Below are 14,960 nucleotides of genomic sequence, written 5' to 3' on the forward strand. Positions count from 1 at the left end.
TTTAACTTCAAGGGTATTTGACACAGAGTTATTTATAATAGCAAAGTATCTACAAAGAGGGGATTTGATAATAAACGATCACATACTGTAATATCATGTAGCCATTAAAATAACTTATTAAATATTAAACAAAAGCAGGTTATAATATTATATTCATATTAATCCCATTTTCTTTAAATATATGAGCTAATATCTTAAGAAAACACACACACACACACACACACACACACACACACACACACACATGTGCATGTGCATCCGGAAAGAAAATACTTAAACATCTTAAGAATGATTTTATCTGAGTGCTGGAATTACTTCTAGTATATATTTACCTTCAAATTTACTCTCAGTGATTATGATTAAGAAAAGGGTTGGTTTTATTTTGTGTGTTTTTTTTACATGGTAATGCAGCCTTGCACACAGGTGAGGTCTGGGCATTATAATGAGGGGGTTGGGGTCATGACACATTGCAGAAGTAGAATCTTCAGGGCCGTGCCAGTGTTGGAAAGAGCTGCAAATAAGGTGAATGTTCTGAGCCCCTGAGCCTGGAAAAGAAGTTAGGGGGCTGAAGAGGGGACGTCAGGAGGGGAGCAGCTGTTGTGAGTGGGGCATTGGGTATTAATCATGTTGAATTGGATGTATGAAGAGAGATTCAGGGGCAAAAGTCCAACACTCTGGTGTCAGTCCTCAGACCAACCTTAGCAGTTGCAAAGCAGCTAAAAGAAGACCGTCTCTTTGGTATTATGAATGTAAACGTACTGATTGGGGACAGTCTCCATGGGCAATTGGTTAAACCCACTGGTGGCCTGTGGAAGACTCCAGCTTGGTTTTGATGACCGGCCAGCAGAGAGAAACAGAGGCGGTTTTCTTTGAATGGCCATTTTCTTATCATCCTCACTGTAGTTTGGAGCTCCCAGTCCTATGATCCTGAGCCTCAGCCGGGCAATAAATTTTTTTTTGAAATGCCATTATTGATTTTACAATTAGGCTTTGAATCTTTGGAGGTATTCAAATGAGAAAATATATACAGTTCCCACCATATAATCAGTGCTCAGAAAGGTTTAGTTCTTCTGTGTTTAAAGCCGTGAGTTTTTAAAGTCTAGTGAAAAAATTTAGTGATTGAAAGCATATCTTATGCCCCTCATTGATTCCAAATTCCTAAATAGAGATATCATCTCCTGGGAAACTCCCACCAAGGAATTTTCAGTTGGGCAAGCTCCTTGGTTTAAAAACACACATAAAAAACCATCTCCCTCCCCCCCCCAAAAACAAACAAACAAACAAAACAATAATACACACACACACACACACACACACACACACACACACACCAGTTTCTGCATACAGATTTAAAAGCACACAGCTAAAAGCCAGTTTTTACAATACCGTTTCATTCCTGACCAGCATTATATTGATTCTTTGATCTTATTGTCAGTGCACTTAATTTCTCTCTGGTTTTAATAACTAGACTGATACTTGACATGTTTCTTTCCCAAGGGGCAATTTATAACTATTAATTGGTTTGTAAAATGCCTTTTGAACTGCTCAGATGAAAGGCCGCATATAAATAGCAAATGTTTCTTATGTTGTTGTTGTTGTTGATTTCATTATGTGTATTTTGACTACTTGCTACTTACTGTCTTTTAAGACACTGAAACCTACATTTTAAAATTTTTAGATCTTTCCTTTCAAGAACAAACATAACCAGATATTTAATATCCAGAAGTGATTTAGTTTCTTTACCAAACAATAATTCCTCTTAAAAGGTAGGACCTGGGAAAAAGGAATACTTGTTTATGTATAACACTTCTGACTTGACTTGTTGGCACCACAATAAAAGTATCCAAGAAATTCTCAAGTTTCAAAATACCCAGACACAGGGTTAAAGCGAATGTAAACCTGACTTCTTATTGACCACATAGAAGTCGACTGGCTTTTCATCGCCAGGAGATTGAGTCTCTTATTTTTAACTTTTCTTTGGACAGAGAAGAAAACCACCAGGGGCAGTTTGCCACCCCAAAGGACATTTGTCAGTGTCTGACATTTTTGGTTGGCACAGTTTGGGGGGTGCTACTGGCGTCTAGATAGATAGAACCCCAGGATTCTGGCAAACATCGTATAAAGCAAAGGACAGCTACTGTCACACAACAAAGAGTCACCTGGCCCAAAATGCTGACAGTGTCCATGTTGAGAAATTCAGACTAGATTCAGTGTAGAACTTAATTTGTCTTCATCAACTAGGATTCCTCCTCAGTCTGTTGCATATTGTGTGTTTTTAAAAATCTTGCCCGGATTTCTTTGCAGGTTGGCATTGTGGGAAGAACAGGAGCTGGAAAAAGTTCCCTCATCTCAGCCCTTTTTAGATTGTCAGAACCCGAAGGTAAAATTTGGATTGATAAGATCTTGACAACTGAAATTGGACTTCACGATTTAAGGAAGAAAATGTCAATCATACCTCAGGTATGCAAGTCAGAGAATTCTCACATGATCTTTTTATAAGGGCACCTAAGTTTAATTGCTTTTAATTTTATTACTGTTTAAAAGTGAATTAAAGAGGTGATCCATTCCCCCCAGTAGAGCATATTTTTAACAGCAGGTATTTTTAACTGATATTTTAATCAGTTGACAAGTTTTATTTGTTTGTTCATTTGTTTTGGTGTGTGTGTGTGTGTGTGTGTGTGAGAGAGAGAGAGAGAGAGAGAGAGAGAGAGAGAGAGAGAGAGGAGAGAGAGAGAAATTTAATAATTTACCCAGGTAGATTTCTGGACTCAAACTTCCCCATGTTCCCAATTTTATCCACTGACTAGAGGCCCGGTGCATGAAATTTGTGCACGGGTGGGGTCCCTAGGCCTGGCAAATGATCGGAGACTATCGGGGCCGTCTCATCCAGTCCTGATCAGGGCCGGGCAGGCTGGGGCCTGTTGGCTGCTGGCCAGGGCCTAGGGGCCTGCTGGCTGTGGGGAGGGACCAGGGGTGGTTGGCTGGCCATAGGAGGTTGGCTGTGGGAGTGCACTGACCACCAGGGGGCAGCTCCTATGTTGAACATCTGCCCCCTGGTGTTCAGTGGGCGTCATAGCGACTGGTTAACCCGTCATTCTGGTCATCCAGTTGCAAAGATCACTTAGGCTTTTATATATATAGATAGCCACATAATTTTGAGAACAAAAATGATAAATGGTTTGTTTAGCACTTTATAGGTTTCTATAGGAAAAAATAGGTTTTAAGTGACTTAATGAAGGCATTTTGAAGCAGGAAATAAAGCTAACTTTTCAACGGTGGTTATCTCCATGGAGACTTTTCTGTGAAACTGTATGGCTTTGAGAATTTTAGAGTGCATAGGAACTTAGGGGAGACTTTTAGAACTCTAGCCATTAGTAAATGATACAGGCCAGGGAGGCAGTGCAGCATAGTGAGCAAGAGCATCAGACGAGGAATTCCATCTCTATGCACCTCAGTTTTCTCTCCAGTACATGGCAGCTAGCAGTACCAAGTCCCAGAGCTGCTGTGAGCACTAAATAGGTAAGTGCCTGTGGAGTGGTTCACCTGCTGTGATGATGGAGGGTTGAATTGACCTTTGTCCAGAGCTCTGATTGTTTCCTTTTACTCTGCTCCGTAATACAAGCATGGCCTTTGCTTCTTAATACAAGCATGGCCTTCAGGCAATGTTCTAGAGATGGGTTATATGCACAATAGGAGCTCCTGTCTTGCCTATGGTTCATCCACTCAACATAAATTCAGGGAGTATGTATTGAGCGATTGCTGTCCTCTAGTATATAGCTAAGGGCAACATAGGCCCTGTACCCACTGGCTGAGGCCTCACGTCTTCCATCCTGCCCTCTGCTTTGGCACTTAATACATATTCAGCTTTATACTTGCTGATTATTTTTAAATGTAAGGTTTTTTGTTTAGTTTTACACTGTAATCATCTGGCCATCAAGGGAAGCTGAGGAAAAACACACATCCTGTGGAGGTGAGAAACACAGAGAAGAGACGAGACAGAAAGAGCCAGGCCAGTGGGCTTCCTGTGTGTGGATAGAAAGAGCTCTTAAATGCCTGATCATTAGGAAGCATATAGGACATGGTACCCCAAGGGAAGGAGAATGTGGACTTGTGTCTTAAGACCGAGTTCAGCTATTGCTACCTACCACTGACCTGTAAAATAATTGGACTTTCTCTAAGTAATTTCAAAATCTATATATCCCCTTCAGAACCTCATTCAGATGCCAATTCACACCCCCTTCGGTTGACTAGTACCTAAAGGAACCAAACAAACAGAAAATAACAAGTGTTGGAAATTATGTAGAGAAATTGGAACCCTTGTGCATGGCTGGTGGGAATATAAATGGTACAGCCACTTTGGAAAGCAGGATGGAGTATTCTCCAAAAATTAAAAATAGACTTATCATATGATCCAGCGATTCTACTTCTGGGTATAAACCCCAAGGAGTTTTGAAGGGACTTGAAGAGATATCTGTACACCCATGCGTTATTCATAATAGCAAAAAATGTAGACATACTCCATGTGTTCACTGATGGATGAATGGATAAACAAAATGTGGAATATCCGTGCAGTGGAATATAATTCAGCCTTAAAATGAAGGCAGTTTGGATACATGCTGCAATATGGATGAGCCTTGAGGACATTATATGTGGAATAAGAATAATACTATGTGGTTCCATTTATATGAGGTGCATAAAGTAGTCATATTCATAGAGACAACCATAGAATGGTGGTGTCCAGGGGCTTCAAGGGGGTAGAGAATAGGGTGTTGTTTAATAAGTACAGGTTCAGTTTTGGTGATGGATGTTCAACAATGTTGAATGTATTGAATCCCTCTGAACTGGACACTTACAAGTGGTTAAAGTAGCCCTAGTTGGTTTGACTCAGTGGATAGAGCATTGGCCTATGGACTGAAGGGTCCCGGGTTCGATTCTGGTCAAGAGCACATGCCCGTCTTGTGAGCTCGATCCCCAGTAGGGGGCATGCAGGAGGCAGCCAATCAATGATTCTCTCTCATCCATCTCCTTTCCTCTCTGAAATCAATAAAAATGTATTTTAAAAAATAATAAATAAAAGTGGTTGAGGTAATAAATTTTATGTGTATTTTACCAGAATTTAAAAAAAAATTGTTTTAAAGATATCCCTTTCAGGAAAAATGGAAAGGAATTTTCAGCACATAAAATCCTGGTATTGAAAGATTCCTTCTGGCTATTAGATTCATGACTTAGTGATTATAGTAAATATATGAGTTTAAATTCCCAAGTTTTATATTTTGGTGTACCCATCTCTGAAATGGGCCAAAGAGATTTACTTAGCAGAAATAATGGGCGTGTCTGTAAAGTACTTTCATATCCTTGGATGAAAGGATCTAGAAACGTGTCCTGTGTTACTTTTAATGCTTCTTAATAAGAAATGGTTGTATGCTTGTGTACATAAAAGAACTGTGTAAATAAAGAAATAACATTAGATGATTCTTGGCCGTCCCAGTAATGTTTTGGAAGCACATCTGAGCAATGACTAAATATACTTTGACATCACCAGGTTTTGGTTCAGCTCCATCAGTTGCCACCCTACTTTTGAGCATGCTCTGTATACATACTCCAGAGAGAGTGCTGACAAAACAGAGCTGAGCTTTGTATCCATGAAGATAATGATCACCAACCATTGTAAACACAGAACCTTTATTTTTTTTTTTTCACTTTATATGCCTTTGTCTCCAAGGCTCGGTGTTTGTTGATTAAAGAAAGAGAGTTAGCAGAGACTGTGTAGGGGTCCCACAGAATCATTCATGAGGCAGCCAGGGGTAGAATCTTTGAAAGTGGAGACCTAGCCCTAACCAGTTTGGCTCAGTGGATAGAGCGTCGGCCTGCGGACTCAAGGGTCCCAGGTTCGATTCCGGTCAAGGGCATGTACCTTGGTTGTGGGCACATCCCCAGTAAGGAGTGTGCAGGAGGCAGCTGATTGATGTTTCTCTCACATCGATGTTTCTAACTCTCTATCCCTCTCCCTTCCTTTCTGTAAAAAAATCAATGAAATATATTTAAAAAAAATAAATTGGAGACCTAGTGTCTGTCCTGCTCTGCCTCACAGGAGTGTGTGACCTTGATGAAGCTGCATGGCCTCCAAGCTTCAGTTTCCTTGTCCTTCAGCTGGGTCTAGTAATTCCTGCCTTGCAGAGTTGTTGTGGAGACTTCACTGGATGAGAAAATGTTTGGGCTTCTTAGGAATACTCAGTAAATAGTAACTATGATTATTAAGGACTGGGGCACTAGCCTTTCTGGTATGTTGCTACTTAAGTAAAAATAGTAAAACACTCTGGATGGACTTTGCTCTTTAATTTTTACTTATGTTTTTGTGGTCCTCGGTGGTTTTTCTTCATATTCATCATAACATAAACCAAATTGTTTATATAAATTTAAAGAGTGAAGGAAAAAAGTGGGGGTGGGGGGATGTGGAGATGTAATGAGAAATCTATCCAATGTTTGTCCCACACGAACAACAGGAGAGAGTATCGCTTCTTTTCATCCTCTGTTTTCTGGCTCCCCTCCCACCACTGGTCTTTTATGGCCACTGCTCTGTACCCATACATTGCAGTCCCCCATGGAGATCCCTGCCATTTTTTTCCCAGCCCTCCCCACAATCCCAGCTGTTTTCTACCTCTCCTTGAGACAGCAATGGCTCTCATTGTTGTGCTGCAGTACTTGTTGTAGTTCCTGACAAGTTACACAAATATTAATAACTAGAAGCCCGGTGCACAAAATTCGTGCCCAGGGTGGGGGAGGGGGGGTGATCCCTCAGCCCGGCCTGCACCCTTTCGCAATCTGGGACCCCTTGGGGGATGTCCGACTGCCAGTTTAGGCCCAATCCTGTATGGACCCCTATGGGATTGGGTCTAAACTGGCAGTCAGACATCCCTCTTACAATTCGGGACTGTTGGCTCCTAAACGCTGGCCTGCCTTCCTGCCTGATCGCCCCTAACCACTCTGCTTGCCTGCCTGATTGCCCCTAACCACTTGCCTGCCTGCCTGATTGCCTCTAACCACTTGCCTGCCTGCCTGATTGTCCCTAACCATCTGCCTGCCTTCCTGATTGCCCCTAACTGCTCTCCTGACTGCCTGCTTGATCACCCCTAACGACTTGCCTGCCTGCCTGATTGCCTCTAACTGCCTCTGCCTGCCTGCCTGCCTGATCACCTCTAACCGCCTCTGCCTACCTGCCTGATCGCCCCTAACTGCTTGCCTGATCACCCCTAACTACTTGCCTGCCTGATCACCCCTAACCACTCTGCATGCTTGCCTGATCACCCGTAACTGCTTGCCTGCCTGCCTGATCACCCCTAACCGCTTGCCTAACCACTCACCTGCCTGATCATCCCTAACCACTTGCCTGCCTGCCTGATTGCCCCTAACCACTCACCTGCCTGCCTGATCGCACCTAACCACTTGCCTTCCTGCCTGATCACCCCTAACTGCTCGCCTGCCTGCCTGCCTGCCTGATCGCCCCTAACTACTCTGCCTGCCTGCCTGATCACCTGTAACTGCTCGCCTGCCTGCCTGATCACCCCTAACCACCTCTGCCTCGGCCCCCGCTACTGCGGTTTCGTCCCGAATGACGTCCGGAAGGTCGTTCGGCTGTCCGGTCTAATTGGCATATTACGCTTTTATTATTATAGATAATTTCTAATATTTGTGGGCTCTGTAGCACATTTTAGCCTCCTTTTTTTATCTGACAGATTGAAAAACTGAGGCACAGTGAACTAAACTCACCAATTAAGCAGCAGAGTCAGGATTTTAATTTAATTTCGGGATAGTCCCAACTCCTGCACCTGCGCGCCTAACCTCTCCACCTGGGACTTGAACACACTGTTGACTGCGGTCCACAGAAGAACGCTACGTATCATTTTGAGTGTGTGCCACACACACACACATTTCCCAAAACAATATTACTCTGCGCTCTGCACTCTACCTTCTATTATATTCATTCTGTGCTTGTTTATATAAAAGACTAAATGGTGATCATGAGGCACAAAATTGATTTCATGATCCATTGGTTTCACATGCAGTTTGAAAAACCCCGCCCCTCACTGTCCCCCTGTTTGGTTGGCCTCCAGGTACTTGTTAGCACCTCACTAGGAGCCTTGTTCACGATCCGGATTCTCACAGCATTCCTGCCCAGTGAGGAGCTGAGGCGTGGGGAGGAGGCTGGCTGCCCTGAGTCACACAGCTAATGAGCAGCAGAATCCGAACTCAGGACTGTCCAACCCCAGATCTCTCTCTCTATTTTTCAGTATATGCTTGTTGAACTGAATGATGTCCTCATCAGATATTTTCCCATTTTTCCTGCTACCCCACTCAAAAAGACTTCCCCCTAAACCATAACAAAAAAATGAATAAATACAGAGCAAAATTGAAAGCTATTTCTCCTATTGGTGCATCCCTCATTGCCCAGTTTGTTGGTTTTGAAAAACTGAACTGTTTCCTTTTGCCGAAAAACGCGAGTCACACTCACCACTAAGGGAAAATCAGTTTAGAAATGGGTTTAGTCACTAATTTGTCATGGGCTAGTAAGTGTCAGGAGAAGATACTCAAAACCTTACCTTGCGAGAGCTCTTTGCAGCTTCTAACTGGCTGCAGAGGAGAAGTCTGTTGGCCTGGTTACTTGTCTATACTGTGGAAAACTTACATTGCTCTTCTCCCCAAATGAATAGGAAGCGGTGTTGCTTCTGTCTCAACACCTGCAGACTCTGCAAATGGGGAACCCAGTGCTACTTCCTTGTTTACAGATTTGGTGAGCTAGGCCCATATCCTCTTCCCTGCTTCCCGCTCGCTGTGCGCCATGAGCTCCTGTAGTGGTCTCTGTCTTTCAGGGTCATCCCTGTCACTCTTTCTTTTAAAAATATATATTTTTATTGATTTCAGAGTGGAAGGGAGAGGGAGATAGAAACATCAATGATGAGAGAGAGTCATTGATCGGCTGCCCTCTGCATGCCCCACACTGGGAATTAAGCCCACAACCCGGGCATGTGCCCTGACCAGGAATTGAACCGTGACCTCCTGGTTCATAGGTAGACGCTCAACCACTGAGCCACGCTGCTTGGGCCATCCCTGTCACTCTTTACTGCACCTTGAGGAGGTCGGAATTGGGAGAGAGGTGATAGCAAAGACCTACATAGGAACAGAGGCAAGGAAATGGTGGTATACAGTCTGGCTAGTCCTGGAGGGAACTTTAAAAAGCACACAACTATATTCTTAAAAATGTACATCTCTAATTTGTGTTCAGAATTTCAGGGATAGCAAACAAATAAAAGCACTTCCTTAAAAAAAATTTTTTTTAAACCTCTCGCAAGGATATTTTTCCATTGATTTTTTTAGAGAGTGGAAGAGAGAGGGAAAGACAGAGAGAAATATCAATGTGAGAGAAACACATTGATTGATTGCCTCCTGCATGAGCCCCACCAGTGCCTGGGCCAGGCAGGAGCCTGCACCCGAGGTACATGGCTTTGTCGAACCTGGGACCCTTCGGTCCTTAGGCCAACGCTCTATCCACTGAGTGAAACCGGCTATGGCCTAAATAATACTTTAAAACCGAACAGATAACTGGAATGTAGGCATCCTTTGTACTCATGACCCGAAATAGTTAAAATATGTTCCCCAAAGAGAACACCAAGGTGAGATTATATTCAGGGAATTGCTTGCTTATCTGAGAGATCTGTAAAAATGGATTTCAAAACTTCTTTGGATGCAGTCTCCACACCTACAGCCCCTATCCTATGGGCATAAAGAAAATGTTTTCAATTGAAGAGGGATTCCATGCAAATGCAATATTTATGATAGCACCCCAAGGGTTGGCACAGATCAACAGCCACCATCCTCATACGATTAAGCCGATCCATTTGTTATTTTTATGAGACCTTTATAATCAAAGCAAAAGGTGGGTAATTTTTTAAACAGTATCACTCTGCTCTTTTGGTATTTCCATTCCATGCGTTGTCTTCAGCAGGTTGAAAAGGTTCAACAGATCTATCTCTTTAAGACTTCTTCCTTAGTACCTGGTTTTCTTTCCCTTCTTTTTTTCTTATTGAGAACAAAACTCAAAGAGAGCAGAGGTGGGTATGCTGTTACTCGTAAAGAAATACAACTGGATCCAAGCCTAATGCAGTGGGTCCTTTGTTTCTGACACTGAAGTCTTCATTAAAGCCCCTGGAACTGCTCCCCGCAGCCCCTGACCTTTTTGTATCTAAAGAGGACTTTACAGGACTTAAATTCTTTTTCCTTTGTTGTCGAACAATGTCCTTTTCTTCTGAATATGGATGACGATCGGTTCATTCAGAGGCTACAGGGTTTAAAAAAAAGAAAAGAAAAAAAAGAAGGAAACCAAGAAATAAAGCAACTCCAGGTGATTTTCTCGTAACAGGGAGATGAGCTGCCTCAATAAAGGTCCTTAGAATAGAAATGAAAACGTAGCTCTCAGGACTGGAAGAAGCAGTGGCAGTAGCCACTCCTGGGGATGTATTTTAATAAGAGGGCGGTTTCCTGATTTGGGACTGAAATGATGAGTGTAAAGTGTTGTGCTTTATCTGCCGAGTTTGTAACCATTTGTACAGTTTTTGTCTTGGTCCCGGGTTTTAAGTGTCTGAAGGTTAGTGGGTAGGGTTTCTTTTTAGGATAATGAGAGGCTTGTCTTCCAGTGGTGTGTCCAAAGGTCTAGTAGGCCTTTAGGTTCCCGTCTTGCCAGTGTGTTGAGGGATTATCAATTTACTACACTCAGTGCTCTGATTCAGAGTGGCCTTTTTGGGGTCACACACCTAATATGAACTTGTGTTATGTTAGTAACAAAGGAAAAATTACTACTAAATATGGTACCAAGGATAAAAATAGTGTACCCTTTAAACCAAGATGAAAAACAGGTTTAATACTAATGCTCCATTTAAAATATTACATTTCTTTTTCTAACTGTACTGTGCGAGGTCACTCTTATTAAATGAGGTTTAATTGTGCACCTTCAGAAAAAATGTAGTACTTTGGTTAATAAATTAATATATATTTACATGAAGGTTCTGTGTCCTACCATAAATGTCTAAAACTAAAATGTTCTGCCTGCAAATATTTTTATAACACTTAAAAGATTAGTTTATTAACTTCATTGCTTGGAGGTGGGTAGTTTAAATATTATCATTTCTGATAGATATTATTTTGACCCTTATCTGCTCCTGAAGTAGTATCTACTGTGAGCACTTTTATTACCTTTTAAAGATAATATAATGGTTTCTTATTTGGCAAGTGGATGTGTGTGAAATGAGTAGAAACCAATAGATGTACAATGAGTAGAAACCAAAATGAACACGGTGCATAAAACACATTGGCATATTAAAGCAGACATTGTTAACAAATTGCCAAATGGTTTTAAAGAAAAATATAACTTTACTCAGTTAATGTTTTGATAAATCATTTTTTTATTCAACAAGTTTTGATTGAAATTTTACTCATTTTATAATATACTAGAGGCCCGGTACACGACATTCGTGCACTGGGTGGGGTGGGGGGGTCTATCAGCCCAGCCTGCGCCCCCTCACAGTCCTGGACCCCTCAGGGGATGTCCACCGAGGGGTCCTTAGCTCTGCCATGGAGGTGGGAGAGGTTCCTGCTACCGCCACTGTGCTCGCCAGCTGTGAGCCCAGCTTCTGGCTGAGCAGCGCCCCCCCCCCCCCCCCCCGTGGGAGCCCACTGACCACCAGGGGGCATCTCCTGCATTGAGCGTCTGCCCCCTGGTGGTCAGTGCGCATCATAGCGACCAGTCTTTCTGCTGTTTGGTTGATTTGCATATTAGCCTTTTATTATATAGGATATGATATTTGGCATGTCTTAAAGAGAAATATTATTATTTATTAAACTATTTTCTTTTCATACCGCTAAGTAAACATGAGTAATTGCCTAATATAGTCTTTTAGATCCACAAGTACAGATTTAAGTGGAGACCCTTTTGCATTGGAAAATGCTTAATTTCTTTCTTTTTATGACACTCAGCAGTGATTTGTTGATGGTTAGCAGACCCTCCTTAAGGCCTACAGAGTATCTCTGGTCTCTCTCTGTTTTTTAAAATATATTTTTATTGATTTCAGAGAGGGAGAGAGAGAGATAAAAACATCAATGATGGGAGAGAATCATGGATCGGCTGCCTCCTGCACGCCCCTTACTGGGAATCAAGCCCACAACCCTAGCATGTACCCTGCCTGGGAATCAAACTGGTAACCTTTTGGTGCACAGGATGATGCCCAACCAACTGGGCCGCACTGGCCAGGACTTAATGTTTTTTTAATGTAGGATTTTGCTTAGGGATACATGTTGTTTGATGGGCGACCATCTGTCTTCTGCATCCATTTTCCCCTCACCCTTCCTGAAACTAAGACAAGAAGGAGAGAAAGTGTGGGAGGTTCTCTGAGTGTCATGCTTCTTACGGCTAGAGAAGATTAAAGTACCGTCTCTGTCTTTCTTCTCTGGCTTTTGAGAGGTGAAGAGGAACCATCCAGCCCCAAGGCCAGGCCAGATCCGAGGCTGTTGATTCCCTTGAGTCTAGCACTGGTGGAAGAGTCCAATCTCCTCTTGTTCCCATAGCTGTGCGTCTCATTGTTCTACCACCTTTTTGAAAGGAGCCTGTTGAGCTCTTTTCTGCTGCCCATATTCTTGTGGCCTGGGTTACTACAGCCTCTCAAAAGAAAACTTAAACTGCCTACTTATAAGCTCAGGTACAAGATTCTCTTTTGAAACCTAGAAGGAGGCATATTTTTCAAGAGTAATTTAATTGTGGTGCCTCCCAAAGCAGATGAAGAGGAAGAGCTACTTAAATAAAAATAATTTCATTATGACGCACATCACACAATGGGTTTCAGGTTGTCCAGCCCTTTCAGTTAATAACAAAGTTCTATGAATCATGAAATGCTGATGCACAGACGAGATAACATGGGGTTTGCTGATGCAAATCAGAGGTGATCTCTTTATGAATAGAGGTGTCATTGGCCTCATTAGTTTACCTTCTCTTAGGACAAAAAACAGGTTGTCCCATTCAAATAGAGAGATTCCCAATCCTGAAAGTTTGGTTTCCCAATGGAGAAAATATTTATTCTTTTTAAAAAAAAGTTTATTCTGTGCAAATGTGAAAATATTTAACAGTTTTGCTTTGAGGCACAAATTTCACCTAATCATGCTGTTGGTGTTTTTCCAGCATCACACCACACCTGGATTGACAATTAATTTATGTTCTCCTGATGTAACCTCAGATAATTTATATTCTCATTTTTTCTCTTTGAGCAGAATATCATTACCAAAAAGGCATTTTTAAAAATCAAACCTTCCTTTTTCAGTTTCTTCTTAAGATGACAGACTTCATTAGTTTCTTTTGTTAGTGTTCAGTGGTCCAGGAGATATTTTGGACTGCACGCTGTACAATGGAAAATTAATATAGAAATTATTCTGTATTCAAGTATTTGTAACCATATAACTCATGATTATAGTGAATTTTGGGATTTTGAATTTTAATTCTGTTCTGAAAGTTAGTATTGGAATACAAGGAAAAAAGGGTACAGTAATTATATTCACTTTTTTGCGGTATTTAGGAGCCTGTTTTATTCACTGGAACAATGAGGAAAAATCTGGATCCCTTTAATGAGCATACAGATGAGGAACTGTGGAATGCCTTAAAAGAGGTAATTTATAACATGTAATTAATTTGTTAGCATCAGTATATGCACATTTACTAGGTGTACCAGTTAATAATGCGGACTTTTTTCAATAGATGGAGTTACACATATGTTGATATATGTGCTATTTGATATGTATGCTGTTTTGTTGTATTGACAGCAAGCTTCAAAACTTCATATGTCAAATTTGCTGAAGGTGTTAACATCATAGATATTTTTACACTTAAAAATGTCGAATTTTATGCCAAAAAAAGAGCATTTGCGTGAAGTTATAATTCATTACTTTTTTTTTGAAGAAAAAGTTATTGTATACTTCAGGAAGCTTATGGTGAACATGCTCCATCTCAAGATACTTGTGAACACTGGTTTAAATGCTTTAAAAGTGATGATTTCGATGTGAAAGACAAAGAACGTCCAGGTCAACCGAAAAAGTTTGAAAACCAACAATTACAAGCATTATTGGATGAACATGCGTGTCAAACTCAAAAACAACTTGCAGAAAGATTAAACGTTCCTCAGCAAACAATTTCCGATTATTAACAAGCAATAGGAAAGATTTTAAAGGACGGAAAATGGGTGCCACATCAACTGAACAAAAGACAAATGGAAAACCGAAAAGTCATCAGTAAACTGTTGCTTCAACGGCACGAAAAGTCTTTTTTGCATCGAATTGTGACTGGCGATGTAAAGTGGATTTATTTTGAGAATCCCAAATGCACAAAATCATGGGTTGATCCAGGTCAACCATCACATCAACTGCAAGGCCAAATTGCTTCGTAAAGAAGACAATGCTCTGCATTTGGTGGGATCAGGAAGGTGTGGTGTATTATGAGCTTCTAAAACCAGGCGAAAATGTTAATTCTGATCGCTACCGACAACAAATAATCAATTTGAACCACGCTTTGTTTGTGAAAAGACCAGAATGTTTCAGAAGACACGGCAAAGTAATTTTGCTTCATGATGATGCACCATCACACACTTCAAAACCAGTTAAAGACACGTTAAAAGATCTTGCCTGGGAAGTATTAACTAACCCGCCATATTCACCAGACCTTGCTCCTTCAGATTACCACTTGTTCCGATCGATGGCACACGCACTTTCTGAGCAGCACTTCAAAATGTATGAAGAAGTGGAAAATTGGGTCTCTGAATGGTTTGCCTCAAAACAAGAAAAGTTCTATTGGGACGGTATCCACAAATTACCTGAAAGATGGGGGAAATGTGTAGCTAGCGATGGACATTACTTTGAATAAAGCATTTTTTATG

General features: G+C 41.4%; 1 protein-coding gene across 2 annotated transcripts in view; it reads left to right on the top strand.

The window, feature by feature from the left end:
- ABCC4 (ATP binding cassette subfamily C member 4 (PEL blood group)) overlaps positions 1 to 14,960 on the top strand; it is a 229,762-nt gene that overhangs the window by 188,159 nt on the left and 26,643 nt on the right. Inside the window, exons 26-27 of one of the 2 annotated variants that reach the window (XM_079778944.1) lie at positions 2,305 to 2,460; positions 13,611 to 13,700. In XM_079778944.1, the coding sequence (XP_079635070.1) occupies positions 2,305 to 2,460; positions 13,611 to 13,700 (246 nt within the window). The remainder of the gene's footprint in view (positions 1 to 2,304; positions 2,461 to 13,610; positions 13,701 to 14,960) is intronic. The other variant, XM_079778943.1, reaches the window with a different exon arrangement.

The sequence above is a fragment of the Cnephaeus nilssonii genome (genome assembly GCF_951640355.1).
Source record: "Cnephaeus nilssonii genome assembly, chromosome: 8".
NCBI lineage: Eukaryota > Metazoa > Chordata > Mammalia > Chiroptera > Vespertilionidae > Cnephaeus > Cnephaeus nilssonii.